The sequence below is a fragment of the Somniosus microcephalus genome, chromosome 15, assembly GCF_052327205.1.
Source record: "Somniosus microcephalus isolate GS21.2 chromosome 15, FLI_Smic_1.0, whole genome shotgun sequence".
In the NCBI taxonomy this organism is placed as follows: domain Eukaryota; kingdom Metazoa; phylum Chordata; class Chondrichthyes; order Squaliformes; family Somniosidae; genus Somniosus; species Somniosus microcephalus.
Window position 1 is genome coordinate 42,047,611 of NC_141001.1, and position 14,798 is coordinate 42,062,408.

Here is a 14,798-nt window from a genome sequence, read left to right on the forward strand (position 1 = left end):
CTCAGTTACACTGTTATGCATCGACAAATAATCCAAAAGCCCAAGGTGAGCTGAAAGAGGCATATCTATTCGTGCAATTAGTATTTGAAAGTTTTCAATGTATTAGCCCATCCCTCATGTCACTATACCAATGGCTGCACAAGCAGCAGGAGCAGCGGCTTTCCTATGGCACTGATGTGCTGTATGTCCAGATACACAATTTAGAATATTAATCACAATGCAACCAAACAACCAACAAATACAAACTGCTGTAGCTCTTTAGTTCGCAGTATTAAAAAGAATTGAGCTAAATCATTCATCTGTATTTTCAACTTCAGTCACTTCCATTAATAAACGTGGTCTTCTTGAAGCAGCACACCCCTCCATGTAACACGTCAGAAATGCAGCACTTATTCACAAGTGCAGAAAAACACACACACAATTTGCATCACCGAATTAAAAACAAAAAGCAGGAAAGGCTATGATTTAACAGAAATAAACATCCATCTTTCTTCCGGGACAGGAGAACCAATCAGACTGACTTGGAAATGTTTACTAATATGTTGACGTAAAGATGTTAATTTACAAGTTTCGCTCCTACCGTTTTTCTCTCAAACATTCGCTACAATATAAATCGATGCTCTTATCACGAAAAGAGTTGAATTATTTTAGGTACTTCACAATTAAATAGCGGGAAACAAACTTCATTGTACTCTCAATTTTTAATCTCCTATTTCAAATATTTATACCAAATCAAAATTGTACATTATCAGTTTAATCAAAGTATTTTCTGTGTCTTTCTCAATAAGCAAATACCTGTAGTGGTTTCTTCTAAAGTAGCTTCCTGCAATTTTTATACATCATTACATAACTCTTGTTGATATTAACACTCCACTAAACGTATAAGAGGAAATCTGTATTTACATTATTCCTGGGACTTGTTAGGACTATAGAACGACAGACAAAATAAAATGGTTTGCGGTTTTTCCCCTTTTTAGGTTCTCTTCCTAAACGTCTTAATATATTTTTAAAAAGTCAATCAAAAGTAATATGTAACTCCTACAAATCCTCCCCTACCCACCCCCTCAACAGCATGTATGTGTAAAGCTGCTCACTTCGCTTAAAACCAAATATTGAGAAATTTCAATTTTAAAACGTTTTAAGCATTTCAGAGCCTCTTTAAAAGCATTTGGACTTCAAGACCTGGTTGAAACTTGTTTAGATGAGGGGAAAATTGATTTTTGCTTGTTTCTTCCAAAATCATTTTTGAAACTATGGTTGTGGGGGGAAGGGGGAATAAGTGTTTGTAACACTAATTTTTTGGGGAAAATTCATTAAAAATCTTTAAATTCTTTCAAGTCTCATTGCAGCTTTGACAGAAGCAGTTGATCCAAGTTTCTCTTTCCCTCTTCTACGCTGTCGTTAAACATATAAGAAAAAGAATAATAAAATAAACTCTTAATTCCAAACGAAGTTCAAATAAGAAAGTGAATAAAGTGGTTACACTCCCGAATCCTAAGAAGACGGTGAGGTTATCTATCCCCAACTTTGGCGATGAGTTGGGATCAGTTTTGAAGAAGTTGTTTCCTCTTTTTCTGCTGCCGTCTCTCACAGACTCTGAGGAACAAACGGAGGCACAAAACTTTATCCCCTCTCTCAGCATGATTTAAATAACCCTGAAACTCTTTCAAAGAGGAGACAACACCTGGCAAAATTTAACTGGAACTTACCGCGGGGACATTCATCATCACTTTCCTGTTTTTCCAGCTTTAAACAATTTTCCGAATTTAAAAAAAAATTCTCATTTTTGTTTCACTGGGGGCCTAGAAATTGTTTGCTTTAGCCTCCTGTACATGTGTTGCGCCTCCACCTATCTTGTTCCAAAGTGCAGCCGCCGCTTAGTCCCCAGGAACGGACTACACTCGTCTCCACAGAAAAAAGTACTGACAGAATACCAAGATCACGCTCGCTGGGATCCAGGGCTCCGTATCTTAGCAAATACCGTTCCAATTCGGATCGGCTCTGAGGTCACAAACAACTCTCTGTGAGGATTCTCGGGCCATTGTGTATTGGGCCCCACCCCCCCCCCGCTCCAGCTCACTATGCGGCCTGTGAATTTAAGTGTGCGGGACCTTACAGATCGCTGCGCACCAGCACTCGGGTCACAAAACGCTCAGTGCCATGATGTAATGGACCGGTCACTTGGGTCACAAAACGCTCAGTGCCATGATGTAATGGACCGGTCACTCGGGTCACAAAACGCTCAGTGCCATGATGTAATGGACCGGTCACTCGGGTCACAAAACGCTCAGTGCCATGATGTAATGGACCGGTCACTTAGGTCATAAAACGCTCAGTGCCATGATGTAATGGACCGGTCACTCGGGTCACAAAACGCTCAGTGCCATGATGTAATGGACCGGTCACTCGGGTCACAAAACGCTCAGTGCCATGATGTAATGGACCGGTCACTCGGGTCACAAAACGCTCAGTGCCATGATGTAATGGACCGGTCACTCGGGTCACAAAACGCTCAGTGCCATGATGTAATGGACCGGTCACTCGGGTCTCAAAACGCTCAGTGCCATGATGTAATGGACCGGTCACTCTGGTCTCAAAACGCTCAGTGCCATGATGTAATGGACCGGTCACTCGGGTCACAAAACGCTCAGTGCCATGATGCTATAAAAGAAAATTAAAGTACAGTTTACTTGTTTTAGCCTTTTTTTGCACTAAAAGATTTTGAATTGAGCAATGTAAATAACAGCAAAGTGTGAATTTAGTGCTTCAAAAATTTTAATTCTCTGAGAATTTGAATTAAGCAACTTGGAATTAAGAGACTATTTTGGAAAATGTTGTTAAAGTCATGATGCTTTTATAGTTTTAAATGCTGTAAGTCCACTAGTTTAAAATAATGTGGAACAGATAAACCTGATATCAGGACATCAGTACCCCCTTAAGGTTTTTCTGTAGAAAGAATCCATCAAGCAGCTCGTTATCACTCCAAAGTATGGGAGGTGCACAGTGTTTCAGTGTCTGTTAGGATCGCACCCTGCTCCTCATCTCCACGGTGTGTTGTGTTTTTTTACCTCTTTCTCTGTTGTGCAGCTCCTGTCAGAGCTCTAGTCTTCATGCACTGTATCGTATTTTCTAATTCTATGTTTTTCTGCAGGTTTTGCCTGCGGATGTTTTAACTCGAGTGAGTGAGTACGTTCCTGAGATAGTACAGTTTGTCGAGCAGGTGGTGGATAACGGCTATGGGTAAGTGCTTGTCACACTGTCAGATTGTTCCAACATGGTGCTTTCTATACATTTAATGTGTAAAGTGGGGTAATTACAGTGAGTGAAGGTACAGTCTGGGGACAGCCTTAACACTCTACGGCTACAGCTGCATCTTTCTGTAAAACACAATGAATTCCATTTGAACTGTTACATGGGCAAATTAAACTAATTTTGGAGGCAGATCGGGTGAACAGAATGAACGAACATGCTATAAAGTGGTTGACATTAGGCTTAAAATGAACTTGGGTTTATATAGTATCTTTACTGTAGCAGAACGTCCCAACGTGCTTCACAATTTAGGGTCGGGTCCAGGTAGTGGAACAGGAGTGAGGTTGGGGAGGTTTTTTTTATATATCTATATTAATGACCTAGACTTGGGTATACAGGCCATAATTTCAAAGTATGCAGATGATACGAAACTTGGAAATGTAGTAAATAATGAGGAGGATAGTAACAGACTTCAGGAGGACATAGACTTGTGAAATGGGCAGACGCATGGCAGATGAAATTTAAAGTGGAGAAGTGTGAACTGATACGTTCTGGTAGGAAGAATGAGGACAGGCAATATGAACTAAACTGTACAATTATAAAGGGGCTGCAGGAACAGAGTGACCTGGGGATGTATGTACACAAATCTTTGAAGGTGGCAGGACAAGTTGAGAAGGCATATGAGATCCTTGGCTTTATTAATAGAGGAATAGAATACAAAAGCAAGGAAGTTATGCTAAACCTTTACAAATCACTGTTTAGACCTCGGCTAGAGTATTGTGTTTAATTCTGGGCACCACACTTTAGGATGTCAAGGACTTGGAGAGGGTGCAGAAGAGGTTTACTAGAATGGTACCAGGAATGAGGGACTTCAGTTATGTGGAGAGACTGGTGTAGCTGGGGTTGTCTCAGAGAAGGTTAAAAGGAGATTTGACGGGTGTTCAAAATCATGAAGGGGTTTGATAGAGTACATAAGGAGAAACTGTTTCCAGTGGCAGAAGGGTTGGTAACCAGAGGACACAGATTTAAGATGATTGGCAAAAGAACCACAGGCGACATGAGGAATTTGTTTTTTTTTACACAGCGAGTTGTTATGATCTGGAATGCACTGCCTGAAAGGGTGGTGGAAGCAGATTCAATAGTAACATTCAAAAGTGAATTTGATAAATACTTGAAGGGAAAAAATGGGGAAAGAGCAGGGGAGTAGGATTAATTGCATAGCTCTACCAAAGAGCTAGCACAAGCACGATGAGTTGAATGGTCTCCTTCTGTGTTGTATCATTCTATGACGGTGCTGTAGTAGAGGTTTTTTTAAGGAAGCTTTTGTGGATAAGGGTTTCGTCAACAATCGTGGTGAGGTAGAAACTGAGATGGGTGATGTTTTGGAGGTAGAAGTCTTGATGATGCACTGGATGTGGAGTTTGAAGCTCAGCTCAGGGTCAAGCAGAACATTTGCGCTTGAGCAGGTCCCCAGAAAGGGGATGAGATTGGGAGCTAGAGTTTTTGGGCCAAACAGGATGACTTTGGTCTTGCCAGTGTTGAAATGTAAGAAGTTCTTGCTCATTGATAGCTTGATGTCAGATAGTACAATAGCAGTTGTGGAATAAAGGCTGGTATCATCCACATACAGGTGAAAACTGACCTGCACTTCCAAAATGATCGTTAAATAATAGAACTTGGCCGGGGTTTGGGGCGGGCGGGGGTGGGGGGGCGCGCGGGGGTGGGGGGAGGCGAGCGGGGGTGGGGGGAGGCGAGCAAGAGGCGAGGAAGCTGGAGATATTGAAGGGCAGTTGTTTTCCAGGGGTGGAGGATAAAAATGGAGGGATTGGAGCAGACAGGATTTGGATAATAAGGAAAATGATGAAGTAGTTAGAATTGGCCTGATCGGTATTGGAGATCTTAGAGTTGGCATGGCCACAAGTACTGGTGAGATCGAGGAAGTGGCCTTGACTATGGGTGAGAGAATTGATGTGTAGGCTGAGTTGAATGGGGTTGTGAAGGTGGAAGAATCAGAAGGGAGTAGGGAGGGGGCATTTAAGTGTAGGTTAAAATCATAAAGGATGACGAATTGCCTACTACAAAGACTGAGCAAAGAAAATGGGGAGATTTCAGTGAGCAAGAGGCTTAGAAGGGCAGTAAACAACAGGTAGAAGGTATGGTATTGGATGAGATGTTTGAATGGGGAGAAGCAGCTGGAGGAGTAAGGATGCAGGTGGGACCTGGTGATGAGAACCATGCTTGAATGGATTACATTGAGGAAATATTATTTAAGAAGTCGCGGGACATCATAGCCTGGGACTGTGTAACATGCTGTTCATGTTCAGTAATGTGCGTGGTTTGTGTGCCTCCAGTTATGTCTGCAATGGTTCTGTGTACTTTGACACAGTGAAGTTTGATAGCAGTGAAAAGCATTCATATGCCAAACTGGTGCCTGAGGCTGTCGGAGACCAGAAAGCACTGCATGAAGGAGAAGGTGAGAATTCTAGCAGCAGGTCAACTTGTGCACGCACGCACATACACAGTTCCTTTTTTGAAAAAAAAATGTTAAACTGTATGAAGTTTACAAACTCTTGGGGTCACATGGTATATTCCAGGTACTTGCACATACCTATAGTGAGGAGCGTACATAATTCTTATAGTCAGAACAGTAGAGTGCAAGTCTACTGAGGTTACGTTGAGACTGTAGTAGGAAAGAGCCTTCATGTATATAGTGCCTTTCATGTCCTCATGACATCCCTAAGTGCTTCATGGCCATTGAATTACTTTTCGAAGTGTGGTTACTGTTCAATTCCATGCACTTTTATTTTTGCTAATAATCTCTTGCATGCTTTTGAGAGTCTCTAGAGTGTGCAGATCCAGTGGACATGGTAGGAATAAAACTTGATGTTGGTCATAACAGGTGATCGAATAAAGTATTGGAGGGAGTTTTTTTTAGTCAAAATCATCAAGACTAGATTTAGAGGGAAAATTGAAGCAGAACGATCAGCTTTCTCTTTAGGACAACAATCAACTGAACCAGCAGAACAGAAGAAGGTGGAAAAAAGGATTGTCAGAAGTTCTGAGATGAGTTTCGGCAAGGGAGCAGAAAAAATGGCTGCAGGGGGGCAGGATACTGCTTTTCAATAAAGTTATATTTAGTAGCTCTGATCATCAAGACTAGTGGTTTTGCAGAAGGTACAATCAGTGGAAAGTTGACTCCGAATACTTCAGACTGCTTAAGGTGGCGGGCGTTATGAGCAAAATTTTTAAGAAACGGACGTAGTTCAGGATCTAATGAAAGGGGAGAGTGAGGTGTAAAACTTTTCATCTGGCACATTATTTACATCACTGGCACAGACAGAGTAAAAGCAGCAGTAGTGCTAGGGAAAAGCAACAAAGATTCTCAGTGTGTCCCCATTTGACTGTGTCATGCCAAGCAAGACAGCAGTGATTTACAGAATGTGATTTCTTGCAGGGTGTTCTGTAGCAGCCAGGTATGTGACAGTGGTCAGAAGAGTCCAGAAGTGAGGAAACAGATACAGTGTAAGAGTTAGGACTGGAGGTGATGAATAGGCCTAAAAGTTTACTGAATTACCTGGCCAGTCAGGGTTACAGGCAAGCTGATTGACAATTTGTTTGAGGTCATTCAGGATAGCAGAGAACTTGCTGCCCTGATCAGTAAAAGAGGATAATTGGGCCGTTGTTGTTGCTGAACTTTGGCGTTGCCATGCAGGTAATTGTAGGAGAAGGTAGGTCTTGTTTGACAAAAAAATTGGGAAGTTCTAGAGAGTTACGAAGGTTAGGAAAAGATTAATCTCATGAGGTGACGGTAAAGTGATTTGAGGATTTTGTGTGTACATAAACTGCTTATGCTTTCTTGGATCCTCCTTCAGTTCTTAAACCTTGCCCTAGAGCAGCAGCATCATGGCTACTCGGAGATTAATTGGGTAAATGCAGCATCCAGTGTGCCACTGAGCCTTATAGACCCAAGAAGTCTTAGTATGGGCTGAGCTAACCAATCTCAACTGGGGCCATGATGGCAGTGCCTCAGTGTTTCTGGACTAAGCAGGAGAAAAATCAACCAGAACTCTCTCTCTTGGTTACCATCCCGTGACTCCTGCAGGAGTGTTCATGTGCAATATTGGGAGAGAGGAGGGTTGGCTGTGATGCCTCACAGTTGAATAGCTTACACACTCACAAGCTAGGCTCACATATGAAGAATGACCACCTCGGCAAGATGTAAAAGGCCAACAAGCACCCTTGGAACTGTACCCCACCTAAGTCAATACCTTGAGATGGGTGGGAGGCTATCACATGGAAGAAATCAAACCTTTTCAACTCACACTTTCTCATGATTTGATGAGAAAATATTCTTGACTTCTTAGGTGATCTGAGTATTTCAGCTGATCGGCTAAGTGAGAAGCACTCTCCCAATGACTTTGCGCTGTGGAAGGCCTCCAAGCCTGGAGAACCATCCTGGGACTCGCCCTGGGGAAAGGTGAGGAGAAAGCATTTGTCCTGCATACTTCGCAGCTTAGACACATGGTTGAGAAGGAGATAGAAGCGTAGAACCCAACCACATTTTTAAATGAAGTTCAGTTGACAAAGGAATTGGGACTCTTGGGCTCATTTAAAGCAATCCACCCTGCACGTGGCAACTATATCAGTCCGACAGCTCCAGGCCCAGAGAGGCAACTGATGCTTGTAATCTGCCATCTAACACTGTAGCACTGCCCATTCCACACCTCGCCTTCAGCTGTTCTGGTACAGATATCCAGTATAATATATAGAATTATACAGCACAGAAAGGAGGCTGTTTGGCCCATCGCGCCTATGCCGGCTCTTTGAAAGAGCCATCCAGTTAGTCCCACTACCCTGCTCTTTCCCCATAGCCCTGTAAATTTTTTCCCTTCAAGTATTTATCAATTCCATTTTGAAAGTTACCAATTAATCTGCTTCCACCACTCTTTCAGGCAGTGCATTCCCGATCACAACTCGCTGCGTAAAAAAAAAAAAAAAAATCCTCATGTTGCCACTAGTTCTTTTGCCAAATACCTTAAATCTCTGCCCTCTTGTTACTAACCTATCTGCCACTGGAAACAGTTTCTCTATCATTCATGATTTTGAACACCTCTATCAAATCTCCTCTTAAACTTTTCTGCTCTAAGGAGAACAACTCTCCACATAACTGATGTCCCTCATCCCTGGTAAATTCTAGTAAATCTTCTCTGCCCCCTCTCCAAGGCCTTGACATCCTTCCTAAATTGTGATACCCTGAATTGAACACCATACTCCAGCTGAGGCCTAATCATTGATTTATAAAGGTTTAGCATCATTTCTTTACTTTTTACTCTATTTCTCTATTAATAAAGCTAAGGATTCCATATGCTTTTTTAACAGCCTCAAATTGTCCTGCCACCTTCAAAGATTTGTGTGCATCCACCCCCAGGTCTCTCTGCTCCTGCGCCCCCTTGAAATTGTACCATTTAGTTCATATTGCCTCTCCTCATTCTTCCTACCAAAATGTATCACTTCACACTTCTCTGCGTTAAATTTAATCTGCCATGTGTCTGCCCATTTCAACAGTCTGTCTATGTCCTCCTGAAGTCTGTTACTATCCTCCTCATTGTTTACTACATTTCCGAGTTTCGTGTCATCTGCAAACCTTTAAATTATGCCCAAGTCCAGGTTATTAATATATATCAAAGTGCAGTGGTCCTAATACTGACCCCTGGGGAACACCACTGTGTACTTCCCTCCAGTCAGGAAAATAACTTCACCGCTACTCTCTGCTTTCTGACACTTAGCCCATTTTGTATCCATGCTGCCAGTGTTTCTTTAATCCCATGGGCTTTAATTTTGCTAACAAGTCTATTATTTGCTACTTTGTCAAACACCTTTTGAAAGTCCAAATACACAACATCCACTCATCAACCCTCTCTATTACTTCATCAAAGAACTCGATCAAGTTAGTCAAACACGATTTGCCTTTAACAAATCCGTGCTGATTTTCATTTATTAGCCCATAATTTTCCAAGTGCCAATTAATTTTGTCCCGGATTATTGTCTCTAAAAGTTTCCCTACTACCGTGTTAAGCTGACTGGCCTGTAACTTGCAGGTTTATCCATCTCCCCTTTTTTTGAACAGGGGAGTAATATTTGCAACCCTCCAGTCCTCTGGCACCACTCCCATATCTAAGGGGGATTGAAGATTGTGGCCAGATTCTCCACAATTTCCACCCTTACTTCTTTCAGTAACCTTTCCCTTAGTAAGCATTTTTATATTTCATGACTGCTAGTAACAGTTTATAACAGTTTTATGGTTGATTCTTGTCTAATCTCATTCTCCGGTTCCTGTTTATCCTGTCAGGGTCGTCCTGGTTGGCACATTGAATGCTCGGCAATGGCTGGTAGCATTCTAGGAGAATCCATGGACATCCACGGAGGAGGGTTTGACCTGCGGTTCCCTCATCATGACAATGAGTTGGCACAGTCTGAGGTACAGACACGAGTTTTGTTCCATTGCTAACTTTTTTTAAAAGTAGGCATGAGCTTCCCAAACGTCCATTGGGTAAAGCTCATGAATATTCCCTGTAGGATCAGGCTAGCTTCTGTATGGAGCATATACTGAGCCAAAGTATGCAGTTAACCTTAGTGAGCAAAATCAGCCAGTTTGTGTCTGACTGGATATGGTGAATTGTTTCAGCTTGACGGATAAGAGAAGTTAACAGGAGGAACAGCTCGGGCCTGGATGCTGAAAGGTCCTCTTACAACCATAGGTTAAAACCTTTACAGTGTTGTGAAGTTGAAAAAAACTTTGATGTGGTTTCAGTGAAAGGAAGTATTTGCACGGGAGCACCTATAGACCTGTGTGACCTACAAGCACCACTGGCAAGGCATCAAATGTTCATTGTCATTGTGATGGATTAAGATTCTGTTCTGTGTCATGTTATAAAATATTCCTGTAGCGTATCTTGTTCACGTGAAAATATAGCTTGGCCAAGGCACTGGGATTTTAAAATGGAGTCCTGACTACTGTTTCTGATGAAACGTGCTTTGTCTCGAGAGTCTGTGGGCAGAGTGGCTGCTGGAAAGGGACAGACATGAGCTAATTATCTGTAATTGCTACAGTAATTTAAATAGTTGCCATGCCAAATGAAATTCCAACAGGCTTTGTTTCAGGTCTGAACTAATAAACAACAGCTTCCACTTCTATCCACCTGGATGATAGGAATAATTAATATTGGCATATTCAGAAAAGATTGTATTTGCCTATTGTGAAAGGCGCTTTTGATTTGTGGTGTTGAGTATATTTATTGCAGCCTTTTGCCATGCTATTCAGCTATATTTCTACATTACTGTGATTAGATGGCACTCTGTTGAGACTGAGTCATGCGCTACATAAGCATCAAATAATTTAAAATACTCTAGAAAAGACTCAAGAATTTGGATACTTTGTTATTTCAGCTTTAAACGTGAGTTTAAAGCATCAGTATAAGCTAAGCATTGTGGGTGTTTTTGCTTCTATTTATATTTCCTTCAATCAATTCAGCTGGTAGCCTGGTCTGACCTATAGAGACCAACAACCTGTATTCTGCCCATCACAGAAGACAGTATCGTGTGGTGAGAAATCCACGTGGATTTCCAGTGTAAAAAAAGCTCTGCTATCTTTTAAGGGCCTGAAGTGAAATTAATTTGGGGCATTTTCAAAACCTTTCCAAAGCCATGGGCCCACAGAAAAACTGCCCTTAATTTACCACTAGCTTCACAATTTCAGAGAAGCCACAGAATGGCTGATGCAGTTGGAGTTGGAGTTAAGGTGTATTGTGGTAAAGTAGAAGGAGCTTTACTCTGGCATATGACCTGAACTGGGAGTGCTTGATACGACAGTATAGAGAGAGCTTTATTCTGAATCTAATCCCGTGCTTTGCCTGATGCTGATTCCCGGTGCCCAATAAGGAGTGTGTTCCATTATCTAGCACTGAAATTCCTCACCTTGATGAGCATAAATTTCACATTTAAAAAAAAAAAAAGTGGGGGAGAGAAAAAGACACTAGTTGGCCTTGTTCTCAGTGCAGCCCCTTCCTCTGGTAATGCAAGTTGAATCGAATGTTCCAACTGTGCAGAGTGGGTGCGGATGAGATCATAGTACTGTGTTATTGTAAGTTTCTTATAGTAGATACTTCATTGCTCTCTTTTTCTATCCACAGGCATATTTTGAAAATGATTACTGGGTTCGATACTTTCTTCACACTGGGCACCTGACCATAGCAGGCTGCAAGATGTCAAAATCTTTAAAAAATTTTATAACTATCAAGGATGCACTAAATGCAAACACAGGTAATTAATGTCCTTTGGCTCAGTCATTACATGAAAAAGAAAGACTTGCATTTATATAGCACCTTTCACAACCACCGGACGTCTCAAAGCGCTTTACAGCCAATGAAGTACTTTTGAAGTGGAGTCACTGTTGTAATGTAGGAAACATGGCAGCCAATTTGCGCACAGCAAGGTCCCACAAACAGCAATGTGATAATGACCAGATAATCTGTTTTAGTGATGTTGGTTGAGGGATAAATATTGGCCAGGACACTGGGGAGAACTCCCCTGCTCTTCTTCGAAAATAGTGCCATGGGATCTTTTACATCCACCTGAGAGGGCAAACGGGGCCTCGGTTTAACGTCTCATCCGAAAGACGGCACCTCTGACAGTGCAGCACTCCCTCAGCACTGCACTGGAGTGTCAGCCTAGCTTTTAATGTGCTCAAGTTCCTGGAGTGGGACTTGAACCCACAACCTTCTGACTCCGAGGCGAGTGTGCTACCAACTGAGCCACAGCTGACACTAACATTATTATAACTAGTTTGGTCTTTCTTCAGTAACAAGTAGAATTGTCCAAATTTTTCTGAAGCACAGCTTCCTTGACTGCTGTCAGGTGGCCATTGTGGGCTCCATGCATTTGCGAATATGATGTGCTGCTTTGTTTGTGAGTTCTCACTGTATGGGGCATCATTCACTCGAGGTAATGTTTGCCCTGGCAATAGTCCAGCAGCCTAGACTGATGGGATGAAAGTCTCCCCTGTACACAGGCTATAAGGATCACGTAAAGTGCATTTGGGCAGTCCCATGGACCCTCAGCAGAAAACTCCCCTTAATTTGGCATTGAATTAGTACTCTCACTGAGAAAACCCGGGGTGGCTGGTGTCTGAAGTGGAGCAATGTCACATTCCTGCAGTAGTAGGTGCTGTTCTGAGGCACATTGTTGTGACACAGTAAAGTGAGCTTTACTTTACATCCAACTGTGCTGTACCTGGATTTGGAAAAGATTCATGCGTCAGGTTTCCTGCTTCTGATTATCTAGAGACCCTTTCTAGAAAATGTGGATGCCAAGTAGGACCGTTTGGGCTCAACTGTCAGAACCCTCTTTGGCCCTCCCCCTGCAGTTGAATTGCTGACGGACACTTGCTGTCAAGACTCTCGCATGAATAATACCTGCTTGAGCTAGGTACCAGAGGGTGGCAAAAATCATAGAACTGTACCTAACAAAAGTTAGGTGGAGGGCAGAATATTGTTGAGGAAACAATTAAATTATGCAAATAAAATGTGGGCATAGCAAGTTTATTTTCAAATAGTGTTTCCAACGCTTTTAATTTACTCCTGGGTGCTGCGTCTCATGGGAAAGTTAATTATGTAGTAAGTTATATTGAATTCCTCACATAAAGCACGAGCATTTAAAAGGGACTCTTGATTAAATTATAAGTACTTGTACAATATAGGTGGCTTGTACTTCTCGGCATAGTTTCTTCTGTTCTCTGCTGTCACAGTGTGATTGGTGTCATGTGATTGCAGGTCGGCAGCTCCGTCTGGCGTTCCTCATGCATTCCTGGAAGGACACACTGGATTATTCCAGCAATACCATGGAATCGGCCATTCAGTACGAGAAGTTCTTGAATGTAAGTCGGTCTCGTGCTGCCTCACCTCATTGTAAATAGAGATATATGTGAATTTCATTCTCATCTGAGGGATGTCAGTGTTGGTGAATTGCATGCTTTCCCACAAGGTGTCAAGGATAAGCATCAAATACTTCTTGGTCAGGTATAGCACAGGCTGGGTGCAAAGCTCCCGCTACACTGTTCTATTGTTCACTCTCCAATCAAGTACAAAAGCCAGGCTGTGCTGCTGAGCTGGAGTGCTCCCAAAATTCCCTAAAGGAGGATAAACAAGTTTGACACAGCTGGGGTGGCTGAAATAGCACTGGGTCCTAGTAGTGTCTGAGCAATTAATGTGCAAATCCAGCAAGTTCTTAAAAATAACAGGGAGGTTGAGGTCGAGTTACGGTTTGCGCGAGGCAAACGGCGGAGCGGTGGAAATCGACCAGCAAGTTAAGGAGATCTACAACTCACGGCATATCTCTTTTTTTTTTTTCCCCTGAACTTGCTGGCCGATTTGTGCATTAATAACAGCATGCATCGTGAACTCACTTATTTTTCCAGGAAGATTTGGCCCGAAGTGCATGTATAGGATGAATATGACCAAGCTCTGGGTATCCTGGTCTTACTTTTGCAGTGTTCAATCACTAAAATGTTGGAGTCTAGAACAATGTCATTTCCATGAGCACATCAGGAAACCACCATATTGTATTTAGGATTGGTCTCAAATTGAATGGTACACAAGATAAATGAAGTAGAGAATCAAGGTTTTGAATTCTTGCACGTCATGTGGCTGCAGTACTGATGAGTTCCTGTGGGTGGCACTGCTGCCAACAATGACATTTAATAGCTCCATTATACTCCCAGCAAGACCTTATAAGGATCTTATAAAGTCCATATTCTGAATTCTTCAAGGTCCGCATCTGTTTGGTTGGTTGCCTGCTAATCTGTTTTTCTACATTGGGAAAGATTGTGTCTGGCTGTCTGTCGCTGCTGTGTGATCGGATTGGTCCTGTGGAGGAAGCCAGCGCTGTAGGATAAGCATTACAGAGGTGCAAGGTGTAAAAATGTGCTTTTTATAATGGACTGGTTGAAAACCAGGGACCTACTGTATATTTTAGCATTGCCTTCCACATAATGGTGAAATCTGAGTAAAAGGCTAGATTGATTCAACCGTGTTCATATATAAAGTTATAGCAGAGACAGTAACTGGACGTGGCTGTTTTTCATTTGGTTTCTTTTTCAATGTATGATTTATATTTTTTAGTTCCATTTGCAGCACTCTTTTTATTTCTCTAACTCTTCTTCTGTTTCTTGCTGGTCTGACTTCACAATAAAACTTTGTGAATACTTTTTCCAGGTGGAGCCTACTTTTAGGTTGGTAAATGGCATTGTGTTTTCCTGCTTGATGATCTGAGGTGCACTTTGTGATTGGTTCTGGATTTATACCAATGCATAGGAATTAGGTGTCTTCCCTTGCAAATCTTCGGTGTTCTCAATATCTCTGCTACCTTAAAACCTACCCCTTTGACCAAACGTTTGGTTGCCTGTCCTAACATCTCCTTACGAGGTTGGGTGTCAAATTTTGGCTGGTAACGCTCCTGTGAAACTGCTTGGGGCATTTTACTATATTAAAGGCACT

The 14,798-nt window shown here is 42.1% G+C and overlaps 1 protein-coding gene across 7 annotated transcripts in view; it reads left to right on the plus strand.

The window, feature by feature from the left end:
* The window catches only part of cars1 (cysteinyl-tRNA synthetase 1), a 124,455-nt gene that overhangs the window by 40,823 nt on the left and 68,834 nt on the right, over positions 1 to 14,798 (plus strand). For all 7 annotated transcript variants that reach the window (XR_015080970.1, XM_086007676.1, XM_086007673.1 and 4 more), the window contains 6 exons: positions 3,152 to 3,240; positions 5,601 to 5,722; positions 7,614 to 7,726; positions 9,599 to 9,727; positions 11,439 to 11,568; positions 13,077 to 13,180. Coding sequence is in view for 6 of the 7 variants with exons in the window: in XM_086007676.1 (XP_085863802.1) it covers positions 3,152 to 3,240; positions 5,601 to 5,722; positions 7,614 to 7,726; positions 9,599 to 9,727; positions 11,439 to 11,568; positions 13,077 to 13,180 (687 nt within the window). In the remaining variant the exon portion in view is untranslated. The remainder of the gene's footprint in view (positions 1 to 3,151; positions 3,241 to 5,600; positions 5,723 to 7,613; positions 7,727 to 9,598; positions 9,728 to 11,438; positions 11,569 to 13,076; positions 13,181 to 14,798) is intronic.